The sequence below is a fragment of the Phyllostomus discolor genome, chromosome 6 (assembly GCF_004126475.2).
Source record: "Phyllostomus discolor isolate MPI-MPIP mPhyDis1 chromosome 6, mPhyDis1.pri.v3, whole genome shotgun sequence".
Classification (NCBI taxonomy): Eukaryota; Metazoa; Chordata; class Mammalia; order Chiroptera; family Phyllostomidae; genus Phyllostomus; species Phyllostomus discolor.
In genome coordinates, this window is record NC_040908.2 from 84186167 (window position 1) to 84209888 (window position 23722).

At 41.5% G+C, this 23722-nt stretch overlaps 1 protein-coding gene across 1 annotated transcript; it reads right to left on the reverse strand.

Moving 5' to 3' along the window:
• Positions 1–18553: 18553 nt before the first annotated feature.
• On the reverse strand, positions 18554–21782 carry CLDN25 (claudin 25). The gene is made up of 4 exons (XM_028517716.2): positions 21620–21782; positions 21388–21536; positions 20599–20836; positions 18554–19756 (listed from the first exon to the last, which is right to left on the reverse strand). Exon 4 carries the CDS (start codon positions 19539–19541, stop codon positions 18885–18887), a length of 657 nt encoding a protein of 218 aa, XP_028373517.1. The 5' UTR covers positions 19542–19756; positions 20599–20836; positions 21388–21536; positions 21620–21782; the 3' UTR covers positions 18554–18884.
• Between the last annotated feature and the right edge of the window lie 1940 nt (positions 21783–23722).

Consider the following 23722-nt stretch of genomic DNA (forward strand, 5'->3'; position numbering starts at 1 on the left):
TGTGATCATGTTTGTTTGGAAAATGCCCTACGGTTTGACAGTAAGAAAACACCAGAACTTTCTAGACTTTTTTCTTTATTATTGGGTTTTCTATGATAGTAAGCATTGGGTTCATTGGTTCCGTGCTCTAAAGTCCTGAGATACATCAACACATCTTCACTGAAGACTCAGAGGGCAACCAAAGAGAGAAAAGAGTGATAACATCTGGGACTAAAGCTTACAGGGCTCATCTTAAGCAATTAAATCTGTAACTACCCTATTTCCAAATAAGGCCACATCCTGAGGTATTGAATGTTTAGGATATTATTACATGAACGACTGGGGACACAATTAAGCCCATAAATATGAATGCCCATGGTTTATTTAGATATCCTGAGTTTTTACATGATGTCCTTTTCTTTCTGTTCTACGATCCCACCCAGGATATTTAATTACATTTATTGGTCACGTCTCTTAGGCTTCTTGTAAGGTGGCAGTGTCTCAGACTCTCCTTGTCTCAGATGTCTTTGTCCACACTTAGTAAGTGAGAGTTATGCCTGACATTCTTCAGGGCCACATATTTACACATATGACTTGAAATTCTTCTGCAGGGCAAGGGTGTCTTCTTGATTTCTTGATTTATTTACTTGTTTAATAGTGTGGATCGTGAATATTTATTTTATTATTCAAATTATAACCCAATACTATTATGTTTATTTGATAGTTCAAATCATTCCAGTGCTCTTAGACATACTGTCAGTGTGTGTGTGTGTGTGTGTGTGTGTGAGCACAGGCATGTGCACAGATGTTTGTGTTTGTTTAAATGATTCTTTAATTTTTGGGACTGCCAGATATTCCATGCTCATCTTGTATAATACCTGATGTTAGAATTAAACATTTCTTCAAAGAAGATCATATGATTTTATTTCAGAATAACATAAAAGACAATACCTGGCAAAAGGCAAACTCATCACTATGGGGCACCATCACTTACAATTCCACTCAGCCAACAGGACAGTGAAATATATATATGCATAAACTAATGCAGGAATGTAGGAGACTGTTCTGCATGGCGTGGGCCCAGCTCCCACTTGGAAATGCACAGGACCCATGCCCATGGATAGGTTCTCCCATGGGGAATCAGGCCTGCAATGTACCTAGGCTGCTTTGAGACTTGCTTTTGCTAAAACTCCCTCACCCTGAATTGAGACAGCAAGTGCTTACTGTAATTTCCTAAAATCCATGCTAAACCTTCCAAGGAGGAGTTTAACAGGTTCAACTACTTTTCCCTTTTCATTTGCAAATATCCCTCTTCTGTGATAGAATTAGTGACTTGGGTTCCTTTGTTTTTTGTAAAAGGTAACCACCTAAAGCAAACCTGTGCTTAGTAAATGAGGACCTTCATGTAATGTGCCCAGAAAAGAAAGAAAGGCCTGTCATGGTGGAGGCCCCGGCTTTTTGCTCCCCTTGAGAGAAAAGCCATGCTTGTTGCCCTTTTCCTCCACAGGCCTCAGCAGTTTGTATGAATGTCTCGTGTCTCATGCACAATGTGGTGGACCCCACGAGCCTGAGTCTGCATTAAAGGAATATGCACATTTGTAAATGTTTCTATATGCAACATTCTGTCACTCTGAAACTAAACATGGGTTCATAGTGCTATCTCCAACTGTAATATATCACTTCAGGGATCAGTCAAGCTCTCTCCTTTTGGTTAGAAACGTCAATTTTCATTCCTAAAGTGGGAAATCTGGCTCCCAGCAGTGTCTATCCATTCACTTAGTTGTGAAATTCTAATACGCAGCACAGCCACACCAACATTATTAACCTGGACCCCTGTAACAGGGTGCAGCCAAGAGGGGGGCCCCAAATAGGGATTTGGAATGGGGTCCAGAACTCAAGGTGTCTGGGAAATATTAGGATGCCCTGAGGAGCATCACACACACAGGTTTGAGCTAGGGGAAGGGAAAAATGGAGCAGGGCCATTGAGAGCTGTTTTGCATAGTAACAGCTTTGTAGCTAACCTCTGGTATGGTCATTTAACATATCTATAACTTTCAACTGGTTACATAGATATGTAAATAGCTGTGGCCATGCTCTGAGCCAGGGGAATGGAAGTAACTTCCCCCCAAGACATAACTGGGAGTCAGGTCCCCCGAGTTCCAGCCCCTGCATGGGAGCTTGGAGAAGATTGGCTCCATGACATGGGGCCACATCTGCCCAGACTCACAATGGCAGCCCAGTAAAGCTGGAAGGATATGAGTGCTGGCAGGTGTAACTGATTGTGGGAGGAGTTGGAAATGGGGCTGCAGAGGAAGATTGGCACAGGGATTTAAACCCAGATGCAGCAGCCATTGGGGAGAGAACCATTTGGTCTTTAGCAGAGTGGGGACTCCTGTGGCCCTGTGAGAGAGAATCACCATGCGGCTTTAGCAGAGAACCGCCACTTGGCTTTGGCAGAGTGGCAACCCCCCTCCTTGCAGCCATTGAGAGGGGAGAATCACGAGGCTGTGGACATGTAGGGGAGAACCACATGGTTTTGGCTGAGTGGAGACTCCTATAGCCATTGTACAGGGAGGACCATGTGGCTGGGGAAGTGGAGAGAGAACCTCTCAGTTTTGCCAGAGTGGGGACCCCCACAGCTTTAGAAGGGGGAGCCACCACTCGACTCTAGGAGAGACCCCGGCGACATAGCTGATGGTGCTGGGAACCAAGAGAGGCCTACCAGCCGAGACGGATTACTGGGAAGAACCAGGGGCTGCCTGAGCCACAGACTTCTATTTCTTTTCCTGAGATATGGTACCTCAGACTGGGCAAGGGGGAAGGAAGCACTGTGTGCGTTTGTGGGTGTTTTAAGGGACTTTGGGATTTTGATGAAGACATTAGGTCGCTACTTTAAGTCTGTATAGCATTAAATAAACATTTCCTTTCCTTTTCACAAATCTCTGGCATTGAGAGACGTCTTTCCTCTAGCGGTGGACATAACAAACCTGGGGGGCTTCCTTTCGGGTAATAGTATATCGTCCCAGGCCCCCCTTTTGTTCTGTAACACCCCCAAGGGGAACCACTTTATCAACAGGAGCACAGTTCTTACATACAGTTTCTTTTGCTTTCAGTTTTACAGGCTCCATCAAAGGTACTCAGGTCAGTAGCCTTTTCCCCCACCCCACCAATGAGGCAGCTAAGACTTTCATATAGCAGATAGATGGGTTCTTGCCACATTCTGCATTCCATCGTGGGATCCTCTACTTCCTAAATTACATTTAATATGCATACATTAAGATTTTGTCATTGTGCCATAAAATTTTCAATGAATTTGACAAAACCATAGTGTCATTTAACTGCCATTATAGTATAATATAGAAAAATTCCATTACTCCCAAAGAAATACTTTGTATTTACATAATCAGCTATTCTTCTACTAAAAAACTGTGTTCAACAGATGTTCATACTCTAAATAGAGTTTTTCCTCTTCTGAAATGTGAGGTAATTAGAATAATACACTGAATAACACTGCCTTTTAAAAATGGGCCCCTCATTGGAGGACATCACAGGTACTTCCAGTGCGCGGTGCTGACACAGACAGCTGTAACAGATGCCCACTCACAGACTTTCACTTGCTCTCAGTTTAGGGAGATTATTGATGAAGCTACTATAGACTTTCACATGTAGGTTTTTCTGTGGACAGAAGTTTTGGATTTATAATTTTATTTTATTTATATAATTTTTATTGAGGTGTAATTGACATACAACATTATATTGGTTTCAAGTGTACAACATAATGACTCTATATTGGTATATATTGGAAAATCATCACTAGAATAAGTCCAGTTGACATCTGTTGCTAACATAGTTATAATTTTTACTATTTCTTGTGCTGAGAATATTTAAGATCTATGGTTTTAGCACGGTGCAAACACACAGTATCATAGCATTCGCTACCACGTCACCATCCTGTCCACCCCCAGAGCCACGTATTTCATAACTGTGAGTCTGTCCCCTTTTACACCCTTGCCCATCTAGGCCACCCCCTGCATCCCCCACCTCTGGTACCACCAATCTGTTATACCTTTATACTTGTAAATTGCCATATTTTGTACTAAAACTCAAAAAACCAAACAAGACTGTCAATGCTGGTTGAAGTGAAGTAAATCATTATATGAGATGCAAACGGGGCTGACTTATCCTTCAAGCACAGGACAAATAGTGCTGAGGACTCACAATTGGTTCAGGGGTCCAGGACAATGTTTTATTTATTTTAACACCACAAGAAAAAAATGAATACAAAACAGGATGTAAGTAAACTGTCCCCAGCTGGTGGGCAGAGGGACTTTCAGTTTGTTTAGGACCCTTAGTCTGGGAAAGTGCTGCTGTGTGTGACTCTGAAGACAGGGAGAGGAGAATCCTTCAGTCCCAGACAGTGTTACTGGATGAACCGGTGCCCAAAAGACCTGCAAGAGAACAAGCAGAAGTCACAGGTCACAAGCTGAGCCTGAGCGGGCAGCTGCTACAGTGTTCACTTACCTCACATATGAGAGAGGGGTTCTGTCTCACTTCCCCACTGGCCTGGAGGACTGTGAGCTCTGGGATTGTCGTCACAGGTCTGGCAGTAATAATCAGTCTCATCCTCAGCCTGGAGCCCTTGATGGTCAGAGAGCCCAAGTTGCCAGACTTGGAGCCAGAGAATTGATCAGGGATCCCTGAGGGTTGATTGGTATTTCTACGGTTGAGGAGTTTGGGAGCTACTCCTGAAAGTTTTTGGTGTCAATGCACATAACTACTCCTAATGTTGGTGCTGCTTCCAGCGCGGGAGATGGTGACCCTCTGGCCCGGAACCCCAAATGCTGAGGGTGGCTGGGTCACCACAGATAAAGCCCAGGATCCTGGGAGAGGGAGAGACACTGAGATGGTGATCCTGGATCTAGAGACGAGAAGAAGCAAGGTCCCACCATCTTCCCAGGGTCCCTTCTCCAGTCCCCATAACCCAGTCACCTGTGCGGTGAGCAATGATGGTGAGGAGAGGAGAGCAGGCCAGGGTGGAGGTCATCACTGAGTTCTGCCTTCAGTGGCCGCACTCTGAAGCAGAGTTTCCCCAGATCTCTCTTCCTTCCCCTGTTCATGTTCTGAGACAAGGATCAATTCATGCAAATGAGACTTGCCACCCCCGCATCTATTTGATCTCTCCCCGGGCCCTGGTCAGCAATCTCTGCCCCAGGATGGCCATGAGTATTGGCAGGGGTGGGGCTGTGTGGAGCCTAGGTTTGAAGAAGTCACAGCTGTGAGCCCTGCGAAGATGGTCCTAGGCACTGCCAGGTGGCTAGTTCCAGCTGTGGTCACCCCAGAACCCTCAAGAACAAGCCCCAAGCGCCTTCTAGTGTCTGGGCTTAGACACAACACTGTGTGGCCAGAACCCATCAGAGACAACCTCTGCCTTCCCACTGGTCTGTGTACTGCCCGCTGCCTTGGGCACTGGCCATGTGTTTTCTCGTGTGGCCCTCCCATCACCTCATTTTTGTACTCTACTTAGGACACTTAGGGTGAGTCTGTCCACAGCTCCCTTGACTGTTCAGTGGTCAGGACTGAGGTGGTATTTCCTACACAAATTCTTAGACCTGTGTCAAGTCCAGAGCAGTGCCTGGCCCCATGGAGGCATGTCCCCTTTTGTACAGGACATGAATTCTTTCCTTGTATGTGATCCATCCCTGGTGGTTGGAGGTCTTTCCTGTGAGTCCCCAGCAGAAATGAGGAGAAAGGGGGCCCTTTTCTCTAGGGGAGGGGAGGCTGTGGGGAGAAAGTCTTCATGTCCATACCTAGTGGATGATAATGTGTAAATCTTTATTGTATGTAAATATTTCCATCTGCAACAAACCAAAGTTCTCGACATACTGTGAACAGTGATTCTCTCCAAGGAGTCTATTCTCAAGCCCACATTCAAAAGTTGCCAGAAACACTTGCTAAATGATAATTGTTGTGGCATTTGTCCGAGAGCAAAATGGGCAAACATGCAGAAAGTACTAGGAAAAAAATGAGTTAAACTTTTAAATAGCTGTGGTAGGATTTTATTAAAAGGGTTTATATGTTAGTCACCACTTATCCAAATTAAAATGTGTGATTATATATAAAACTCACCTCAATAAGGATTTTAAACTTCAATGATGATGAATATTGATAGAAATTGTGGTTAAAAATATCGATAGAAAAGCATTGGAGATGCCTTCTGTCTTTTGTTTTTAATTCTCACCTGAGGATATATTCATTGATTTTAGAGAGAGGAGAAGGGGTGCGGGAGTGACTGAGAGAGGGAAATAGAGAGAGAGAGAGGGAGAGATGGAGACCATTGTGAGAGAGAAACTCCGACTGGTTGTGTCCGGTATGCACCTCAACCAGGGACTGAACCTGCAACCTAGATATGTGCCCTGACTGAGAATCGAACCTGCAACCTTTTGGTGTAGGGGATGACCCTTCAAACAGCCATCCAGCCTGGGCAAATGTCTTCTGTTCTTGATTGGATAGGTGTATATAGATGTTTTTCTAAAATCATTTCATTTTTTAGTCGTGAATTTATGAGTTGTATATTATGGTCTGATCCTATAGATCTGAAAGCCTGAGTTGGTGCCCAGTAAAACCCCATCAAGGTTTTTTTTTTTTCTGAACTTCAGAGCCATAGACAGAGCTTCCAGGACAGAGTAGTGTTGGTTTCAGACTTGTCTGTGGGGCGGGTGCAGCTACAGTCCCTGCCACTTGTGTCCAGCATTTTTAAGACAGAGAAATTGTTCACTCAGCCACCCAATGACAGCCACCCAAGGCCAGTTGGTCCCAGAAGTTTCTGCCTATGATCCATGTCTGAGTCATGAAAAGGTAGGGAGACGAGGGAATTGTGTCCCTTATGTCAGAAACCCTGTGGCCCTGGGTCAAGACATAAAACTTTCCAGCAGAAGTTCAGCCTGGCTGGCAGTGTCACAGTGGTGACTGACTGAGTGATAGCCCAGCCCTGAGAGAAGAGGGGAGGTTGTGTTTCATGCTGCCATGTACTGTGATGTGAGCACTGTGTGAGCCGCACCAAGGCTGCTGTCCCATAATAAATGTAACGATCAGCCAGCCTTCTATCCTGACTGGAGCTCAGAGATGATCAGGAGGGCTGAGCTGCCAGCAGAGAGCAGACTCACCTTGGGATTCTGAGGATCAAACTCATCCCACTGGAGTAGGTGTTCAGGGCATTTCTTGGATGACCTGGTAAAAGAACCCCAATTACGCCCATGCCATTAGTGATTCCTGCTGAGAGAGGTTCTGCCTCTTGGAGATTCTGACACTGAGGAGGGAGAGAGAAGCCTGGAAACTCATTGTTTAGACCAATGCATACTCAGAGAGAGGAGTGAGCTGCGTGTCTGTGTAAATATGTGTTTTTATTAATTTATATGTATGTATATACTTATACATTTAATAACTTTCTTTTAAATATATTTCTCTCAAAGAGAGGAGGAAACGAGGGAGGGAGGGAGAGAAGTAGGGAGGGAGATAGAGATAGAGAGAGAGAGATATTGAGAGATTCTGCCACACATGTAAGGTCAGGAAGCCTATCCCTCAGAATCCAAGCATGAGCACCAGTCACCTTCTGTCCCTGCTCTATCCTCTCTGTCCCCTGAGGGTGGCTCTTCATACAAACTGATCCTTAGGGTTTGTTCTCTGTAAGTCCCTCCAGGGTCCTGAAGCCCTCAACTAAATAAGGTCATGTCTGGAAAATCACTCCCCTTGGTCCAGGATGAGTTTTAGACAGGAAGGAAGAATTTGGTCCAGGTGAGGTCGATGATAACTCCACTTAATAAGTCAGGTCTGTGGAGTGAGAGAAATCCATCCAGGGCCTAAGAATCTAGGGGGGACACCTGAGGGCTGACCATTGCTGCACAGGTGAGGCATTTGGTTCACTTCCTGTTGCAGCTGGCAACAGGACTCATCCTGAGCCCAATGTTGATGCTGCTTCCAGTGCAGCAGGTGGTGCCCACCTACCCCACACTCTCAGTCTCTGCACACTACAGGGTCAGTACAACTGGGCCCAGGACCCTGAAGGTCAGGAGAGTTACACAGAGGAAGAGAGAGGGTCAGAGGACAAGGACACACTCAGCACTGGCACCGGTTTCCTGTTTCTGCAGGAAGGTCAGTCTTCACAACAGAGTCTGGTATCTGAGGGCGCTTACAGGGAGAATGTTTGCCCAGAGCAGAAGGTCATACCCAAGGGACCAGGAAGTATGTGCTTCATCAGGACAGGAAGAGGGCCATCAGGCTGGGGCTGGGAGCAGACAGGGAAAAGTACTCATAGCTTTGGGTTCTTAAAGACCTGAGATCAGATTATATGGTTCTCTCTTGGTCAGATTCTGGTAGGTTCTTAACCTCTGAGCTGAGTACCTTGGCATCAACCTCCCACCAACCTTTTCATAGATTATCTAGAATGAATCTGTATCTTCAAGATAAAGTCTCTGCCTATATAGAAATAACCAGGCTAAGAGCATGCAGTTAGAAATATTTTAGCCATCTTTAAAGCCATGGACCCTTGGAAAGCCTCCAGATCCTCAGGGGGTGGTAACAAATTTAGCAGGGGGTTTATCCTTGATGTGAATGGAGTTAGGTGTAGGAAGTGACCATAGAGTGGTAGGATCACAGAGAAAGGGGAAGAGGATTGTGTCTTCATTCTTAACAGATCTGAAATACATTGTTGAGATCACCCTATGTCTGGTTCTAATGATCAGCCTCTTTTTGGGACAGGGTCTCAGAGACCCATGGGAAGCATTCCTTGCCAGACCTGAAACCAGAGGTTCTATCTTGGATGGCTGAGATAGACCACCCAGGTCTACAATTCTAGGGCTGCTGCTGGATGCTTTTGTTGCCAGGCTATACCGACCATTTCTACGGTGCTGCTCCTTCTGCCATAGATGACCTTGTTCCCATATTGTGGATGGATGTGTTGGCATAGCTTGGATAGGCATCTAAAAGATAGAAAAATAGAGCTGAGCTTTGGGGGTTCCCTGCTCACTTCTGTCCACAACTTAATTCATTTGAGGAGTCATAGCACAAGTTTGGGGATTTCCAAAGAGGTTGAAAAGTGTGGCAAGTGAAGGAGGAATTTCAGAACAAGATCATCACCGAGTGTGAGGGCTCCCATATCTGAATACAAACAAAGAAGAAAGTCCTGACCCTCCCTGTGCGAGATGGAAGTGGAAGACTGTAAGAGGATGAGCTCAAACTCATTTCTCATGTCTTTGCTTAATAAAATAATACAACATTCTGAAAATAATAATAATAATAATAATAATAATAATTAGCCAGGTTGAATATAATAAAATTCAGCCTATAATATAGGTTGAATAAATTCAACCAATAATAAGAATTATTATTATTATTATTAGTTATTATTAATAAGCATTATTATTATTAGCCAGGTTGACTATACTAAAATTCAACCTATAATTAGCACTACTGTGCTACTTAATTAGCTACTGTGGTAGCTCAGGAAGTTAACTCACATTTCCCCTGGGCCTGGTGCTCAAGAAGAGGAAGCGGACCTTGGGTTGTGCTGCTCCGTGATGCTCAGCTTCATTATCGAGCTGTAATCAGTAGCTTCTGCTATAGGTGACACGAAGATTAAAAAAAAAAAAAGAACCAACATTCCCAGAGGATATGGTTATGTCAGTGGTTCAGAGTTTTGAGAATGTATCAGCAGTGCTGATGTGTAAGATTACGCCCTTCTATCTTCCTGGGACTCTGACCTTGGAGCCCACACTATGGATTTGGGATTTGCCAGTGTCTCCAATCATGTGAAACAACTTCTTAAAATTAATCCCTTACTAGAGAGATACAATCAGGAATCCTGAAATTACATGTATCCCCTTCTGTTTAGAGCCTCTGGGTTGTAATTCTCACTCAGCAGGTGGCAGATAATATAGTCCTGTTTGGGGTAGCATGAGGATTACAAACATGTCACCCCAGGTGCACACTGCAGGTGACAGTACAGACTCAGCACCCAGTGACACCCAGCCCAGGCCCTCTGCACCCACACTCTGTCCCTCTATCCCTGCATCACCTTGATGTGGTTCCTGTAACTTCACATCCACTCCCTTTACCTCTCCTTCCCCAGGTGCAGCAAGTCTTACAGAAGTAGAGAGAATTATTCCAGAGTATTGTTTCATTCACTGTGTTTTGCCATGTTTAATGTGCACTTCTCTTGCCCAAATTTTTGAGGGAAAAATAAGGATGTGCATTATACATGGGTATAATGATTACATATCATGGGCATAGTAATAGATACAATAATCCCGTGTATAATGGGCACAAAAACATGGGTGGGCATTATACATGGTAAAATATGGGTGCGTCTTTTCTTAGAGTTTCCATTTCTTTGCTAAAATTTCCTGACTCATCCTTCATTGAAAGTATATTTTATCTGAAGAACTCACTGATAATATTTCATTTAGTTTGGGAAACGCTGTTATCTTAATCACAATGGGTATTTTGAACCACAAGTTGGGATATCTATTTAACTTTAATATTCTTTCAATGTTTTGTACCTTTTACTGTACAAGACTTTATTTTTTCTCAGATTTATCCTTAAGTATTTAATATTGGTGTTGTTTCAAATGGTGTTGTTATTATTTAAAATTGGATAGTTTACTGCTAGTATCAAATTTATTTCTGCAAGTGGTTGGTATCATAAAGTTCAGATTGAAGAGCTCAGACCAGAAGTATATATTAGTTAGTTCTCAACTCTAATAAAATAAAGTCTAAAAAACTACAAAAGATCAATGATAAGTACAGATAAACAATACTGATAAACCTTTAACCAGACTCACCATAAATAAATAAATTAAAAAAGAGAGGACCCAAAAGAATAAAGTCAGAATTGAAATAGAAGTGACAACTGACACACAGAAATACAAAGGATTGTAAGAAAGTACTATGAACAATCATATGCCAATAAATTGGACAATCTGGCAGAAATGGATGAATTCCTAGAAACATATTGTACAATATTCGAAGACAGAATGAAGAAAAAACAGAAAATCTGAATACACTGATTACTACCAATGAAATCAATGTAGTATTTAAGAAAAATTCTCCCAAACCAAATGTCCTAGACTGGAGGGCTTCAAAGGTGAAATTTGGTAAACATTCAAAGAAGAATGAACACCTATCCTTCTCAAGCTATTCCAAAAAATTAAGAGGAAGGAGGGCTCCTAAGCTCATTTTATGAGGCCAGCATTACCCTGATTTCAAAACCAGACAAAGACGTTACCAAAAGAAAATTATAGGCTACTATTCCTGATGAACATACATGTAAAAATCCTCAACAACATATTAGCAAACTGAATTTGGCGATACATTAAAGAGATCACACACCATAAAAAAGTGGAATTTATCCCTGGGATGCAAGTTTGGTTCAATATCCACAAAACAATTAATATGATACACCACATAAACAAATGAAGAATAAAAATGATATGATCATATCCATAGATATAGAAAGGCACTTGACAAAATCCAGCATACATTTTTGATAAAAACTCAGCAAAGTGGGAATAGATGGAACATATATCAACATGATAAAGGCCATATATGACCAGTCCACACCTAACATCATGCTCAATGGAGATAAGCTAAAAACCTTTTCCTTAAGATAAGAAACAAGAGAAGAATGTCCATTTTCACAACTTTTTTCAACATAGTACTGGAAGTCCTAGCCATGTCAATCAGACAATAAAGAGAAATAGACATCTAAATTGGAAAGGAAGAAGTAAAACTGTTATTATTTGCAAATGACATGATAGTATATAGGGAGAACTGTAAAGACTCCACCAACAAACTATTAGAACTGATAAATGAATTCAGTCAAGTAGCAGGATACAAAATTAGTATTCAGAAATCAGTTGCATTTTTGTACCAATAACAAAATATTAGAAAGAGAAATTTTTAAAAAGTCCCATTTACAAATGTATCAAAAACATAAAATACCTAGGAATAAATTTAACCAAAGAAGTAATAAAAAGCCTTGTGCACAGAAAATTATAAGACCTCAAAGAAAGAAATTGAGGAATATACAATAAATGGAAGCAGGTACCATGTTCATGAATAGCAAGAATTAACATTATTAAAATGTCCATGCTACCCAAAGCAACCTATAGGTTTAATGCAATCTTTATCAAAATACCAATGGCATTTTTCACAGAATTGGGACAAACAATTCTAAAATTTGTATGGAACCATGAAAGACCCTGAATAGCTATAGCAATCTTGAGAAAGAAGAACAGAGTTGGAGGTATAATGCTACTTGGTACCAAACTATGCTACAATGCTATTGTAATAAAAATGACATGGTACCAGCATGAGAACAAACACAAAGATTGATGGAAATGAATAGAGAGCCCAGAAATAAACTCATGCTTATATGGTCAATCTATGGCAAAGGAGGCAAGTATACAATCGAGTAAAGACAGTCTCTTCAATAAATGGTGTTAGGCAATCTGGACAGATACATGCAAAAAATGATTACCACCTTCTTATACCATATGCAAGAATAAACTCAAAATGGATTAAAGACTTAAGTGTTAGACCTAAAACCATAAAGCTCCTAGAAAAAAATAGGCAGTAAACTCTAACATTGCCCTTAGTAATATTTTTTCTGATAGGTCTACTCAAGTAAAGGAAATGAAAGAAAGAATAAACAAATTGAACATACAAGTAAAACCATCAACAAAATGAAAAGACAACTTACCAATTGCTAATGATACATCTGATAAATAGTAAATAGCCAAAATATTTTAAGAACTCCTACAACTTAATACCCCCCAAAATGAACAACCCAAATAAAAATGGGCAGAAGACCTGAATAAATAGTTCTCTCAAGAGAACATACAGATGGTCAATAGACATATAAAAAGACGCTCATACAGATGGTCACTAATCACCAGAGAAATGCAAATTAAAACCACAAAGAGATATCACCTCATACCCATCAAAATGGCTATTATCAATAAATCAGCAAACAAATGTTGGCAAGGATGTGGAGAAACGGGAACCCTCATGCATTGCTGAAGGTGAGCAGCATTCCCCTGCTAATTGGTGCAGCCACTATGGAAAACAGTATGGAGATTCCTTAAAAAAATTAAAAATAAAACTGCCTTATTACCCAGAGATTCTGCCTTTACATGTTTATCTGAAGAAATTCAAAACACTAATTTGAAAAGATAAAGACACTCCTATGTTCATTGCAGACTTATTTATAATAGCCAAGATTTGGAAGCAATATAATTGATAGACAATTAGATAAAGAAGAAGTGGTACATATATTCAATGGAAAATATTACTCAAACATAAAATAGAATGAAATCTTACCATTTGTGATGGTATGGATGGACCTAGAAGGTATTATGCTAAGTGAAATAAGACAGACAGAAAAAGACAAATACCATATGATTTCACTTACATGTGGAATCTAAAGAACAAAATAAATGAACAGAACAGAAACAGACATATGGATTCAGAGAACAGACTGATGGTTGTTATATGGGAGGGGGGTTGGGAGGCTAGCTGAAAAATGTAAAGGGATGAATTAGTGTAAATTGTGAGTTCCCAAAATAGTCATTGGGGTATAAAGTACGGCACAGCGAATATAGTCAATAATATTGTAATATTTGTGTATGGTGCCAGGTGGGTACTAGACTTATCACTTGGTAAATTATATATTCAGTAAATGTCTAACCACTATGCTGTACACCTGAAATTAAAATAATATTGAATGCCAACTGTAATTGAATGAATGAATGAATGAATACATAAAGATACAAACAAACTAAAAAATTTGTTCTCATCTATTTTCATGCTTCTCCCCTCACCTTGGTCAGACCTCAGCCTGAGGTTCAGGGACCAGTATAAGGAGGGAGCCACTGGGTATTCTTGCCCTCTCCCTGCTTCACTCTCCTGATCACCCACACCTTATGGCTGCCCTAAAGCTCGGGGGAGGAGGGTTTACAGGAGAAGAAGGCAAATGACTTCCTTTACTTTTTTAAGAGTTTTGTTTGTAATACAGCAAACCCTTGAATAAAGTCATTTTGTTATAATGTTGATGAGATGCTGTAGGAACTCAGCTCTCATTTGTATCAGTTTACCTATGGTAAAATTGGTTTCATTGTACATTGCTTCTCTGCACGTCCAAGAACCTATAGACAACTTAAGTAAGGACTTACTATACACTTTCTTGGCTCTCAAGTATCCTTTGTTATGGCAAGAATCCAACTGCTAGCTCTTGTGTAGGGCATTTTATAGGTTCTTCAGAGAACCCCATAGAAAATCTCTACAGTGTCCCTGATGTGGCATTTGGAGTTTTTGGTTGACCTCTTAGAGTCCTTCTCAGCCCCTGCCCCAGTCATTCACATCTTGGAGCAGCATCCTGGAGCAATGTCACCCAGACTGCCTTCCTCAGCATCCATTTAGGCAATGGAAAGCTCACCACCCTTGCCCAGGAAAAGGCAAAAGTGCAGGTGTTGCGACCATGCCCTACTCCAGCCCTCCCACCACTGCAGGCTACTGAAGTGGTGGTCAGGGACTCACCTCTTATGTTTTTCAAGAACTTTCTTGAGTACTGTCCTGGTGACAGCAGGACTGGCCAGGAGTTTCTGCAGCTCAGCAGGGGCAGGGTGTTGTGTTTCAGATGGTGGTCTTCTCTTTTGGGAAAAACTCCAATTTTTGAGTGGTTGTCTTGAGGTCTATATCCACCCCATTCCAACTGTTACGAATTCCCTTTTAGGAATCCTCCCTAATGAATCTCTGTGCTTCTCTCATGCATGCTATTGGGTGTGAAGGCTGATCAGTTTGACTACTTCTTAGCAGCATCATGGGGCATATATCACCCATGAGACTTGGCTTAGAGGTTGTATTCAAAATTCTGGGCAGTAGAATAGTCCATTCCACATTCTATAAATGTGAATGAGGTGGTAAAAAGAACAACTGGCTTAAAAAGTAACCCATCAGCTAGTAGAGTAGAAAGTGAACTCAGTTCCTTTCAGTTCCATGTCAGAGTCCAGTGACTGCAAATATTCTCCGGGCTCTTCGTTTCCTCTTGTCTTCACCCTGGCTGCCAAAACACATATGCTATCCAGAAGCCCATTAAACCACCTCTGACTTCCTTCCCATCCCAGAATGTGTCTAGCCCACACCAGGTCCTTTTCCCCGAGAGCCTGCATCAGAGGCTCAGAAGGGTAACAGATCAGTATTTTATTAAGAACCTTCTGGAATGCCTTATCTGCCAATGGCGACGTTTTCAGATTCAAAGGGGAGTCTGTTGGAGAAGATAACACAGAACATTCCAAATTCTAACTGCATCAAATTTGATGAACCCCTAAGTTATTTTCTTACAGTGCCTTGCACACAAGAAAAGCTTTTGTCTTGAAATTTTGATTGATGTTTTTCTCTATTTCTAATACATATGACAACAGACCTCTCCATGTGTAACCACAATGAAGGAATGTTTTTAATGTTAAAGTAATTTGCCACAAATAGATGAGAAAAGGCTGAGTTGAAGGTAAGATTTAATTATTTCTATTTTTATGTCTCATTATTTCCCCTACAAAGCTGGTAGATAAAAACAGTGGTCATTTTAGATGAAAGGCATTTTTTTTTTCTTCAGAGTCTCTCTAAAATTGGCTTCTGGCCAGAATTCAAATTGCATTCCCCTCTGGAGAATGGCATACTGTTGGCCACTTGGGAATCAATCAACAGTTCCTGCTCAACCCCCATTTTAAAAAATGCCTTTTTGTCTTTTATAAGGAGAGTTAGGTAAACAGACTATTTTCTTAAATCTTTGGTTTGTGTTTTTTTTCCCCCAGAGGAAGGCATAATCACATGCTGATGAAAAATATCAGCACCTGCAAACCTGGGATTAGGATGGGGGCTGTAAACCACCAGCAGGCACAGGTGAACCACCTGGCAACAAAGGCCCTGTTTAAACCTCAACAAAGGAAAAAAGGGCAAGATTTTTCTTTTTGGATCTTTGGTTTTTCCTTCTGCTTTGGTGCTAGTTTTTACCAGGATCTAGTGGATTGTCTTGACATGCATCCCCATGAAGCCACAGGATGCAGTGGCAAAAGATTGCCATGGTCTCAAAACCTGGGTTCGAGGTCGGACTGGCTAATTACTCGCCATGGGCATGTTGCCTAAATTCTCTGAATATCTATTTCTTTGTTAGAAGAAAAATCTGTTCTCCCAACCTCAAAAAAGCCCTTGATGTGTTAAATAAATCTATGTAAATAAAAATATGTAAAAGTTCTGTGTAGACTCTTAAACCCTACCCAACTGTGTGACAGGGAAACTGCAAAAGGACGAGGTGTTTGGAAAGGGGGAGCAGGTTACTGCTGCAGCCACCTGGGGGCTGAGCTCCTGTTGCTGGTCACATGCTTGACTTCCTGTGGTTCTGACAATAGAAACAACCTCCTCACCCTGACCTACAGGCCCTGCAAGATCTGGCTCCTTCCTAACTCACCAGCTTTGCCTTATACATTTTTTTCTTTTTAAAACTGCTATCCATCCCTTAGCTTTTAGCAGATTATCACAACCTTAGGTACCCATTCATGACTCCCTGGCAAGGTTAAATTTTTCCTATTGTATGTTCTTATAGAACTATGTTCCTTTCCAAATTTGTAAAGTTTGTCACAATTACAATTTCTATTTAAGTGATTTCACATTATTATTTGTCTCCCCTATTTGCTTATTTGAGGAGCAGAGATAAATTTTGTCTTACCCTCTATCCCTGGTTTCTAGCACAATGCCTGGCATATTAAGTGCTAAAAGGATATTTGTTAAATGTGTGACTAAATGTCAGATGAATGAATGATGAACTTGGTCCTTCTAGGATCCGAGAATAACATGGATATATGAGCCCTACCCCAGATTGAAACTTGTCCCAAAGAGCTTTGAAACTTTATTGAGAAGGGGTAGATGATAAAATAAGCGTTGGAACCAGAGAAAGCCAGAATACAAATTTGATGCAAACAACCCTTTACACTCAGAAATTTATTTACCCAAGAGTCATGTGGATCTGTGTATGGCAAGTGGATGTACACAAAAGATCAAACTTAAAAGGGAAAGAAAGGAGCTCTCTGGAAAAACCACGACTCCTACTCCAGGCAAAAAGGTAAAAGTTGCTGAAGATGAAGTTGTATCTGGCAAAGTTGTTTTCTCAGAGAGAAAAGAGAGGTCAATTTTCTTTTTTTTTTAAAGATTTTATTTATTTATTTTTAGAGAGGGAAGGGAGGGAGATAGAGAGAGAGAGAGAGAGAGAGAGAGAGAGAGAGAGAGAGAGAGAAACATCAATGTGTGCTTGCTGGGGGTTATGGCCTGCAACCCAGGCATGTACCCTGGCTGGGAATCAAACCTGTGACACTTTGGTTCCCAGCCCACGCTCAATCCACTGAGCTACGCCAGCCAGGGCGAAAGGTCAATTTTCTAAGGAGGGACTTGGCCTGGATTATGCTGGCAAACTTGTTTATTTTTGTTGTGTGTGTGTGTGTGTGTGTGTGTGTGCGCACACGCGTGCGTGTGAGTATTTTTGCTTGAGCCCCACCTATCTTGCCAGGGCTCTGTCAGAGCTGTTTTATAGGGAAGCTAGACACATCTAAGCACAAGCAGTGGGGGACTCTGAGCTGAGCTGGCAAGGGGCAGCACCCAAGAAGGGAGGGAGGAGTCCCGGTTCTGCAAGCAATCCAGCAGGCATCTGAACTGGGAGAAGGGGACATTGGGGAGCCATCACCCTTAGTTTTTCTCTCCCTTTGTGGGATTGCCAACAGGGTAGATGGCAACTCTTTTCCATCCAATTAAGGGGTAGAGGACAGAAGGTAGTGAGAGAGCAGGGTGGATAGTGCAGGGTGGTCTCTGCTGACAGATTCATGTGTAAGCACAAGGAGGGAAACCTGGGGTGGCATAGTCAAGGTGCCAGGCCTGATGGTGCAGGCACAGGTGTGACAAGCAAAGGTACTCAGGTCATTGTTGGGAAAGAAACCTAGTGTATAGCCACAGTCTGGTTAGGTCTGCTGACATTTGAGTTGAAAGTTAAGGATTTATAACATGATTTTGTTATGGTAAAAGACATTTATGGAGGCAGTTTTGGGGCACAGCCACTGTGGGATAGCCCATTGGTCTTGGTTTACCCAGGACTTTCCTAGTTTTCACACAAAAAGTGCCAAGTTCTGGGCAAACCAGGATGGCTAATCACCCAACCACACTCACACACTCTCTTTCCTACCTTCATACTGGGCAGGCAGAGCAGACCACTCATAGTCTCATAACAAAGCAGAAATAAGAGTCTGTCTTTGGGATGATAAGTATCTACAAAGCATCAAAGGTTTATTGTGAAACTCCCTATTAAATTGTTCTCCTAATGTTGAAAATGAACACAAGGAAGGCTCCTATCCTAATATGCTATTTTAGGCCAATAATTCATTTTCATTTGCCAAGGCATATTCTACTACTTTTCTAGTTATATATACAATGACTATTCACACTAGATTTTTCTATGAGGGGTGCAATTTTATCATATATTTTCCTTAGTAACAAAGAATCAAGTATATAACTAATGTTATGAGTTTAAAAGCATTTTATATAAATTAGTCCTAATCAGAGAAACATGTTTGTTAGAAATTGTGACTTGATTTTTCATTCTGAAATGAAGGACACTGTATCACAAAGATAACCAAACCTTTAACAAACAAGGCAGTTACCACCACCATGCCCAAAATGAGGCAAGCAAATCCAGAGTGAAGAAGGGTAAGGAAGGGAAAGGATTCTGCTGATATTCCTTTACTCCAGAGGTTCCTTGGCAGACATTAGTCCTAGATGAACAGAGTCCTAGATGAACAGGTTCCTAGATCTTGGTGTTAGATAGAAGGAGTCATCAGGCTCCTCTGCTGGAGCATGATATGGTGGGCTGTAGGACCAGCCACCTGGGGAAAGGGCACATCTTTTCCCAGGCAGGTAGAGCAGATGAGGAGTAACCCACCAAGAGCCAGGAAAATACCAGCAGCCCATCCCAAGTACAGGGCATCTCCAAACTCCCACCGAGGTACAATCTCAGGGATACTGTCATCCCAGAAGTCTTGGATTGTGGTGTAGGCCACCCAGGAGACTGGAAAGAGGGTGGTAGCTGAAGCTGATGCCTCCAAAGTCCCTCCTAGGATGCAAAGCCGCCTCTTAAATACCCATCTGATATTGTAAAACTGGCAGCATTCCATCCCAAAGCCAGAGAGCAGAAGCCCCAATAATCCCAGCCCATGGGAGGCCACCATGAGGATGCGAGATACCTGGAGTTCCTGGGGCAGAGATAAGAAGGACTCAAAGGACTGGCATACAGTGGCAACTTCCTCCTGATTCACGCAGACCTCCCAAAGGCCCATGATCCAGGTCTCCATTTCATTCAGATCCAGGCTGAGAGTCTTCCACTGAGGCAGGGCAGTGGTGACACAGGAACAGACCCAGCCCAGGAGAGAGAGGAGCAGTCCCCCAAGCTGAGCTTTCCCAAGGACACTCCAGGCCATGGTTGCTCTCACTGCAGAGGCAGAAAGAAAAGGAGGCTAGGTGTCTCAGTGACTGGTTAGCGGGGGAGGACTTTTGGGAGGGATGAGTGGAAGGTCATTCACATCTGGAGAGGGCTTCTATTTCAGTTCCCCAGGCAGCAGCTGAAGCAGGTGCCAGGAGCTCCACAATGTTTGAGTTTAGGGGCAGTGCCCAAGATCCGATGTGGGTGTGGATTCTGGGGGAGGGTCCCAAGAGAGGCAAAAAAGCCAGACATTGAAATATCAATATATATTTAAAGGGAAAATTCGTAAACTTCTGGTTAAAATTACTCCCCAGTTTTGAGATGACAAGTATGAAGTTCTGCGAATATGCATTAATGTACACTCTCTGGAGGGCAACATAACTTCATGGTTCATACTGTCAAATACACACATACTTTGACCTGTATGCAACCTCCAGGAATTACCCTAATTTACTGTGAAAATATACAAATATTTATGAAATGTCCACCAAAATATTTTTAATAATTGTACATTTTGTTTAATTCTGGGCAGCAATTTTAAAGTGATATAGAAGCAATTTTAATGACATGAAAAATGTTTTTGATATATTGGTAACTGAGAAAAGCAGGTGACCAAACAGTATATGGAATACAATTTCACTTTCATAAAAAGTGCATTTATATGCAAATTTGTGTGGATGTCTACATTTCTGTATATCATATACCACAAATGTGAATATCTATATTTATATCTCTATTATCATATATCACAAAATGTTAACCCTGGTTACTTTAGTGAAAGAATTATGGATAGTTTTTATTTCCTTATTTGTGTTTGTCTATTTTATAAATTTATCATTTAGCATTTCTATAAGGAGAAAAAATTAAAAAATTCCCCAATCCAAGGAACCCACCCAGACCCAGAAGGTACTGGAAGGGAAGTGCTCCCTCCCTAGTCCCCTGCTGCTGCTGGGACAACACCTGCAAACAGGTGGCAGTCACACCAGCCTCCATACCTACCTGTTGCTGCTGCTAAGAGGCAGGTTCTGACAGGAAAAGAAATAATTGGCATTTACTGTGTGTGGCTAAATGCCAGACTTTGGTTAGATATTTATCCTTATTTAATTTTCACACCATTATTGTAAGATCCATGTTAGGTAAGTTGACAGGGTTCCCCAACAGATAAGTAACAGACCCAACTCCTGAGCCAGGTGGCTGGGACTGTGACATGTCACATGGTCTTCAGGCTGTAACAGTGATTCCTCCTGCACTGCACCTGCAAGCTACTGACACAGCATGCTGGTGAGGATTAATCTTTATGGCAAAACATAGAAGAAAGTTGGGATTTATTATATTAAAGATATAAATGTTGATCAATGTATTCCCTGAGTCATATTTCACTTACTGATTACCCTGTGGTACACTAGGAAGTGAAAACAGAGGAGTGGGACAGTTAGCAAGGAGAAAGCAGCATTCTGATTTATTTGCATGATGTCTCAACACCTAAGCAGTCTGATGAGATTATCAGAGGTGGGAGCATGGAGGGAGGCAAGGAAAATTACCTGGAATGCTCATTTTTCTTTCATTTTATTACAGGAAAATTTCAAACATATACAAAAGTAGAGCAAATGAAATGGAGAAATATCATGTCCTATCACCCACTTCAGAAATTTTCCACTCATACCAATCTGTTTTTATCCATACTTGCACCCATTCCCTGTCCATCCCTTCATACTCTTTTGAAGCAAATTGGATGTTCTTTAAATCATTGGGTCCTTCTGCTACTCTTATAACAACAACAGGTTCTAATTAACACAATGGCAACATGCACATCCTTGGAACCACTGTCAGCTGGTGCTATACACCCATCCAGATTTGTGTTTGATACTTTCTCCCAAAAGCAGCCATGCTTCATGTGTGGGAGTCATAATAAGTCAGCAGAAATCCTTTCAGATGTTGTTCTTTATTTCCTTGACTTTCCTTTAAGAGCCCTTTCTTGATGATTTGTGAAGATCTCTGAGTTGGGAGACACTTAAACTCAGGTTAGTGAGGAAAAACAGAATTAATTTTTTAATTTATTCACATATCCATTCATACCTGCATGCATTGACTGTGTGTAGCAATCTCACTTCATTCCACATGCCCTTCCTTCCCTTGCCTTAGCCTAACTCTGGCTCTTCCCTGCCTTCTCCTGGAACCCTGAGGAATGGTCCTTAGTTTATCCAGTGGCCCAGGGAGAGGAGGAACTTCTGTAGTTGTGCTTGTGGTTACCAGTGGATCTGTTTCCTAGAGGAAGATCCCAGAACCTCAACCTCATAGTGACACCTTCTTTCACGCTCAGTTCAGATTCCTTCCTACTGTGAAACCTGCATGATTTAATCAGAGACTGGAGCTCCTCCTCTGCCCTTTGTACCTTACTCAGTGGTGGATTAAGTTTCAAGGCCTATTAGTTGTCCTGGTTCAGGTACCTTCCAAGCACTGCACCTAATTTTGTACAATATTTGTTTTTATATTCTCTTCCTTAAAGACTCATCCTCCTTCCAGCAACTGTATGAGATTTAGATCCCACAAAATATGGATCCATCTCTCATTTACCTCCAAAATAGTAATGATCATATTTTCTTGGGATTATTTATTTATGTATTTTGGATTCCCAGTCTAGCACAATGTCTGCCATATAGTAGTTGCTCAACAAATAGGAAATACATATTTTCAGGAACTTTGTCTTCAGGTCCTTTTTTCTCACTGTGAGAAAGGAAAGTAAGAAGCTAGGAAAATTCCTGGGCAAGTGAAATAGGGAAACTGAGACATGAAAATCAAACAGTTTGAGCAATTTACAGCCACCTGGTGAATGGAAAGACCTTACGTCCCCTAACCAAGGACACTTGAAAGCAAATGGTTTATACCTCTCCTCCCTAACCAGGGAATACATAGTTTCATAAGCCATAAACCACAGGTGCCAGCAAAGAGAGGAATGCTACTGCAAACAGAGAAATAACATGGGAACAAAGTGATCCACTGAGCTTGGGAAAAAGAAGCTACAGGACTCCTTTTTAGCTGCCCCTCCCCTTAATCCCAAGAGAAAGGGCAGGTCTTTGCTCCCTCTAGGAATTTTCCCTTCCAGATTCCAATGTTTCCCCTATATAGACTTGCTTCTGAAAGTTCAATGGGAAGGTGGATGTTAGAGTTTTTACCTGCCACCTTCTTAGATTGCTGGCCTCTGATATTAATAAAAGCACAATTATAATCCAATCCTTACCTCTGTTTTTTGACTGAGCAGTGACAGGCAGTCTGAGCCCCAGACTTGGTTTCAACTGGGCATTTATTATTAGTAGTATTTAGAATTCAAAGTGAGACTGTCATGTCTGCCAAATAGAAGTTGATTTGGTTTTCTATGGAGAGGAGATTCCTAGGATGTTATGCCTGTCCTTTGTGCTTCCTGTCTCAACCTCCATTTTATTTCCTTTGCTCATGTCACAGGAAGCTGCCTATGCCTCACTAGAATAAGCAGATTGTCCCCCAGACACTCAAAATTGATAAGGACCTTAGGATCAGCATCTACTTGGGGTCAACCCTCAAAGACAAATTCAAAAAATTAAAGATAACATTTTAATTAAAGTAGTACATAGTTTTTTTTGCAGAAAAACAGAAAATTAGAATAATTTGGTATACATCTTTTACTTCTATGTGTATTTATATTTGCTTTTTAAAATAGGGAATCATACTGTACATGTGTTGTGATCATTTCAGTGTGTAACATTTAAATAATGAAACAATTTTTAAAAGCTTATTATAAAATTGATTTATATTCTGATCAAAAGTGTTGAGTATCTTGCTCTAGTCCACGCAATGCTGTTATTGGTACCTAGATAATACAAACATACATGAGTTATGTAGATGTAATATATGTATAGTTAGTTATATGTACAAGAATGTAGTATACATGTATATACGTATATACGTAGATGTAATATAACTGCACTATAAACAGCAAGTATAGGCAGAGACTTATAAGGAGGTGACGCCATTTCTTTGAACAACTCTAGAGGGCACTATTCATTTAGACTTTCATGGTCAATTCAGCCCATTTGAGTGAATATTTAATGAAAAAAGTTCAAGGCGTGTCAGGTCTTCTTGGCTACATACATTTCACAAATATGCGTTTTGAAGTTCAGAAAAGTTCAGTTAGGACTGGTGGGG

Bases quoted from the DNA above. Each gene is read 5' to 3' on its own strand.
- CLDN25 (XM_028517716.2), bottom strand. From the start codon at position 19,541: ATGGCCTGGAGTGTCCTTGGGAAAGCTCAGCTTGGGGGACTGCTCCTC.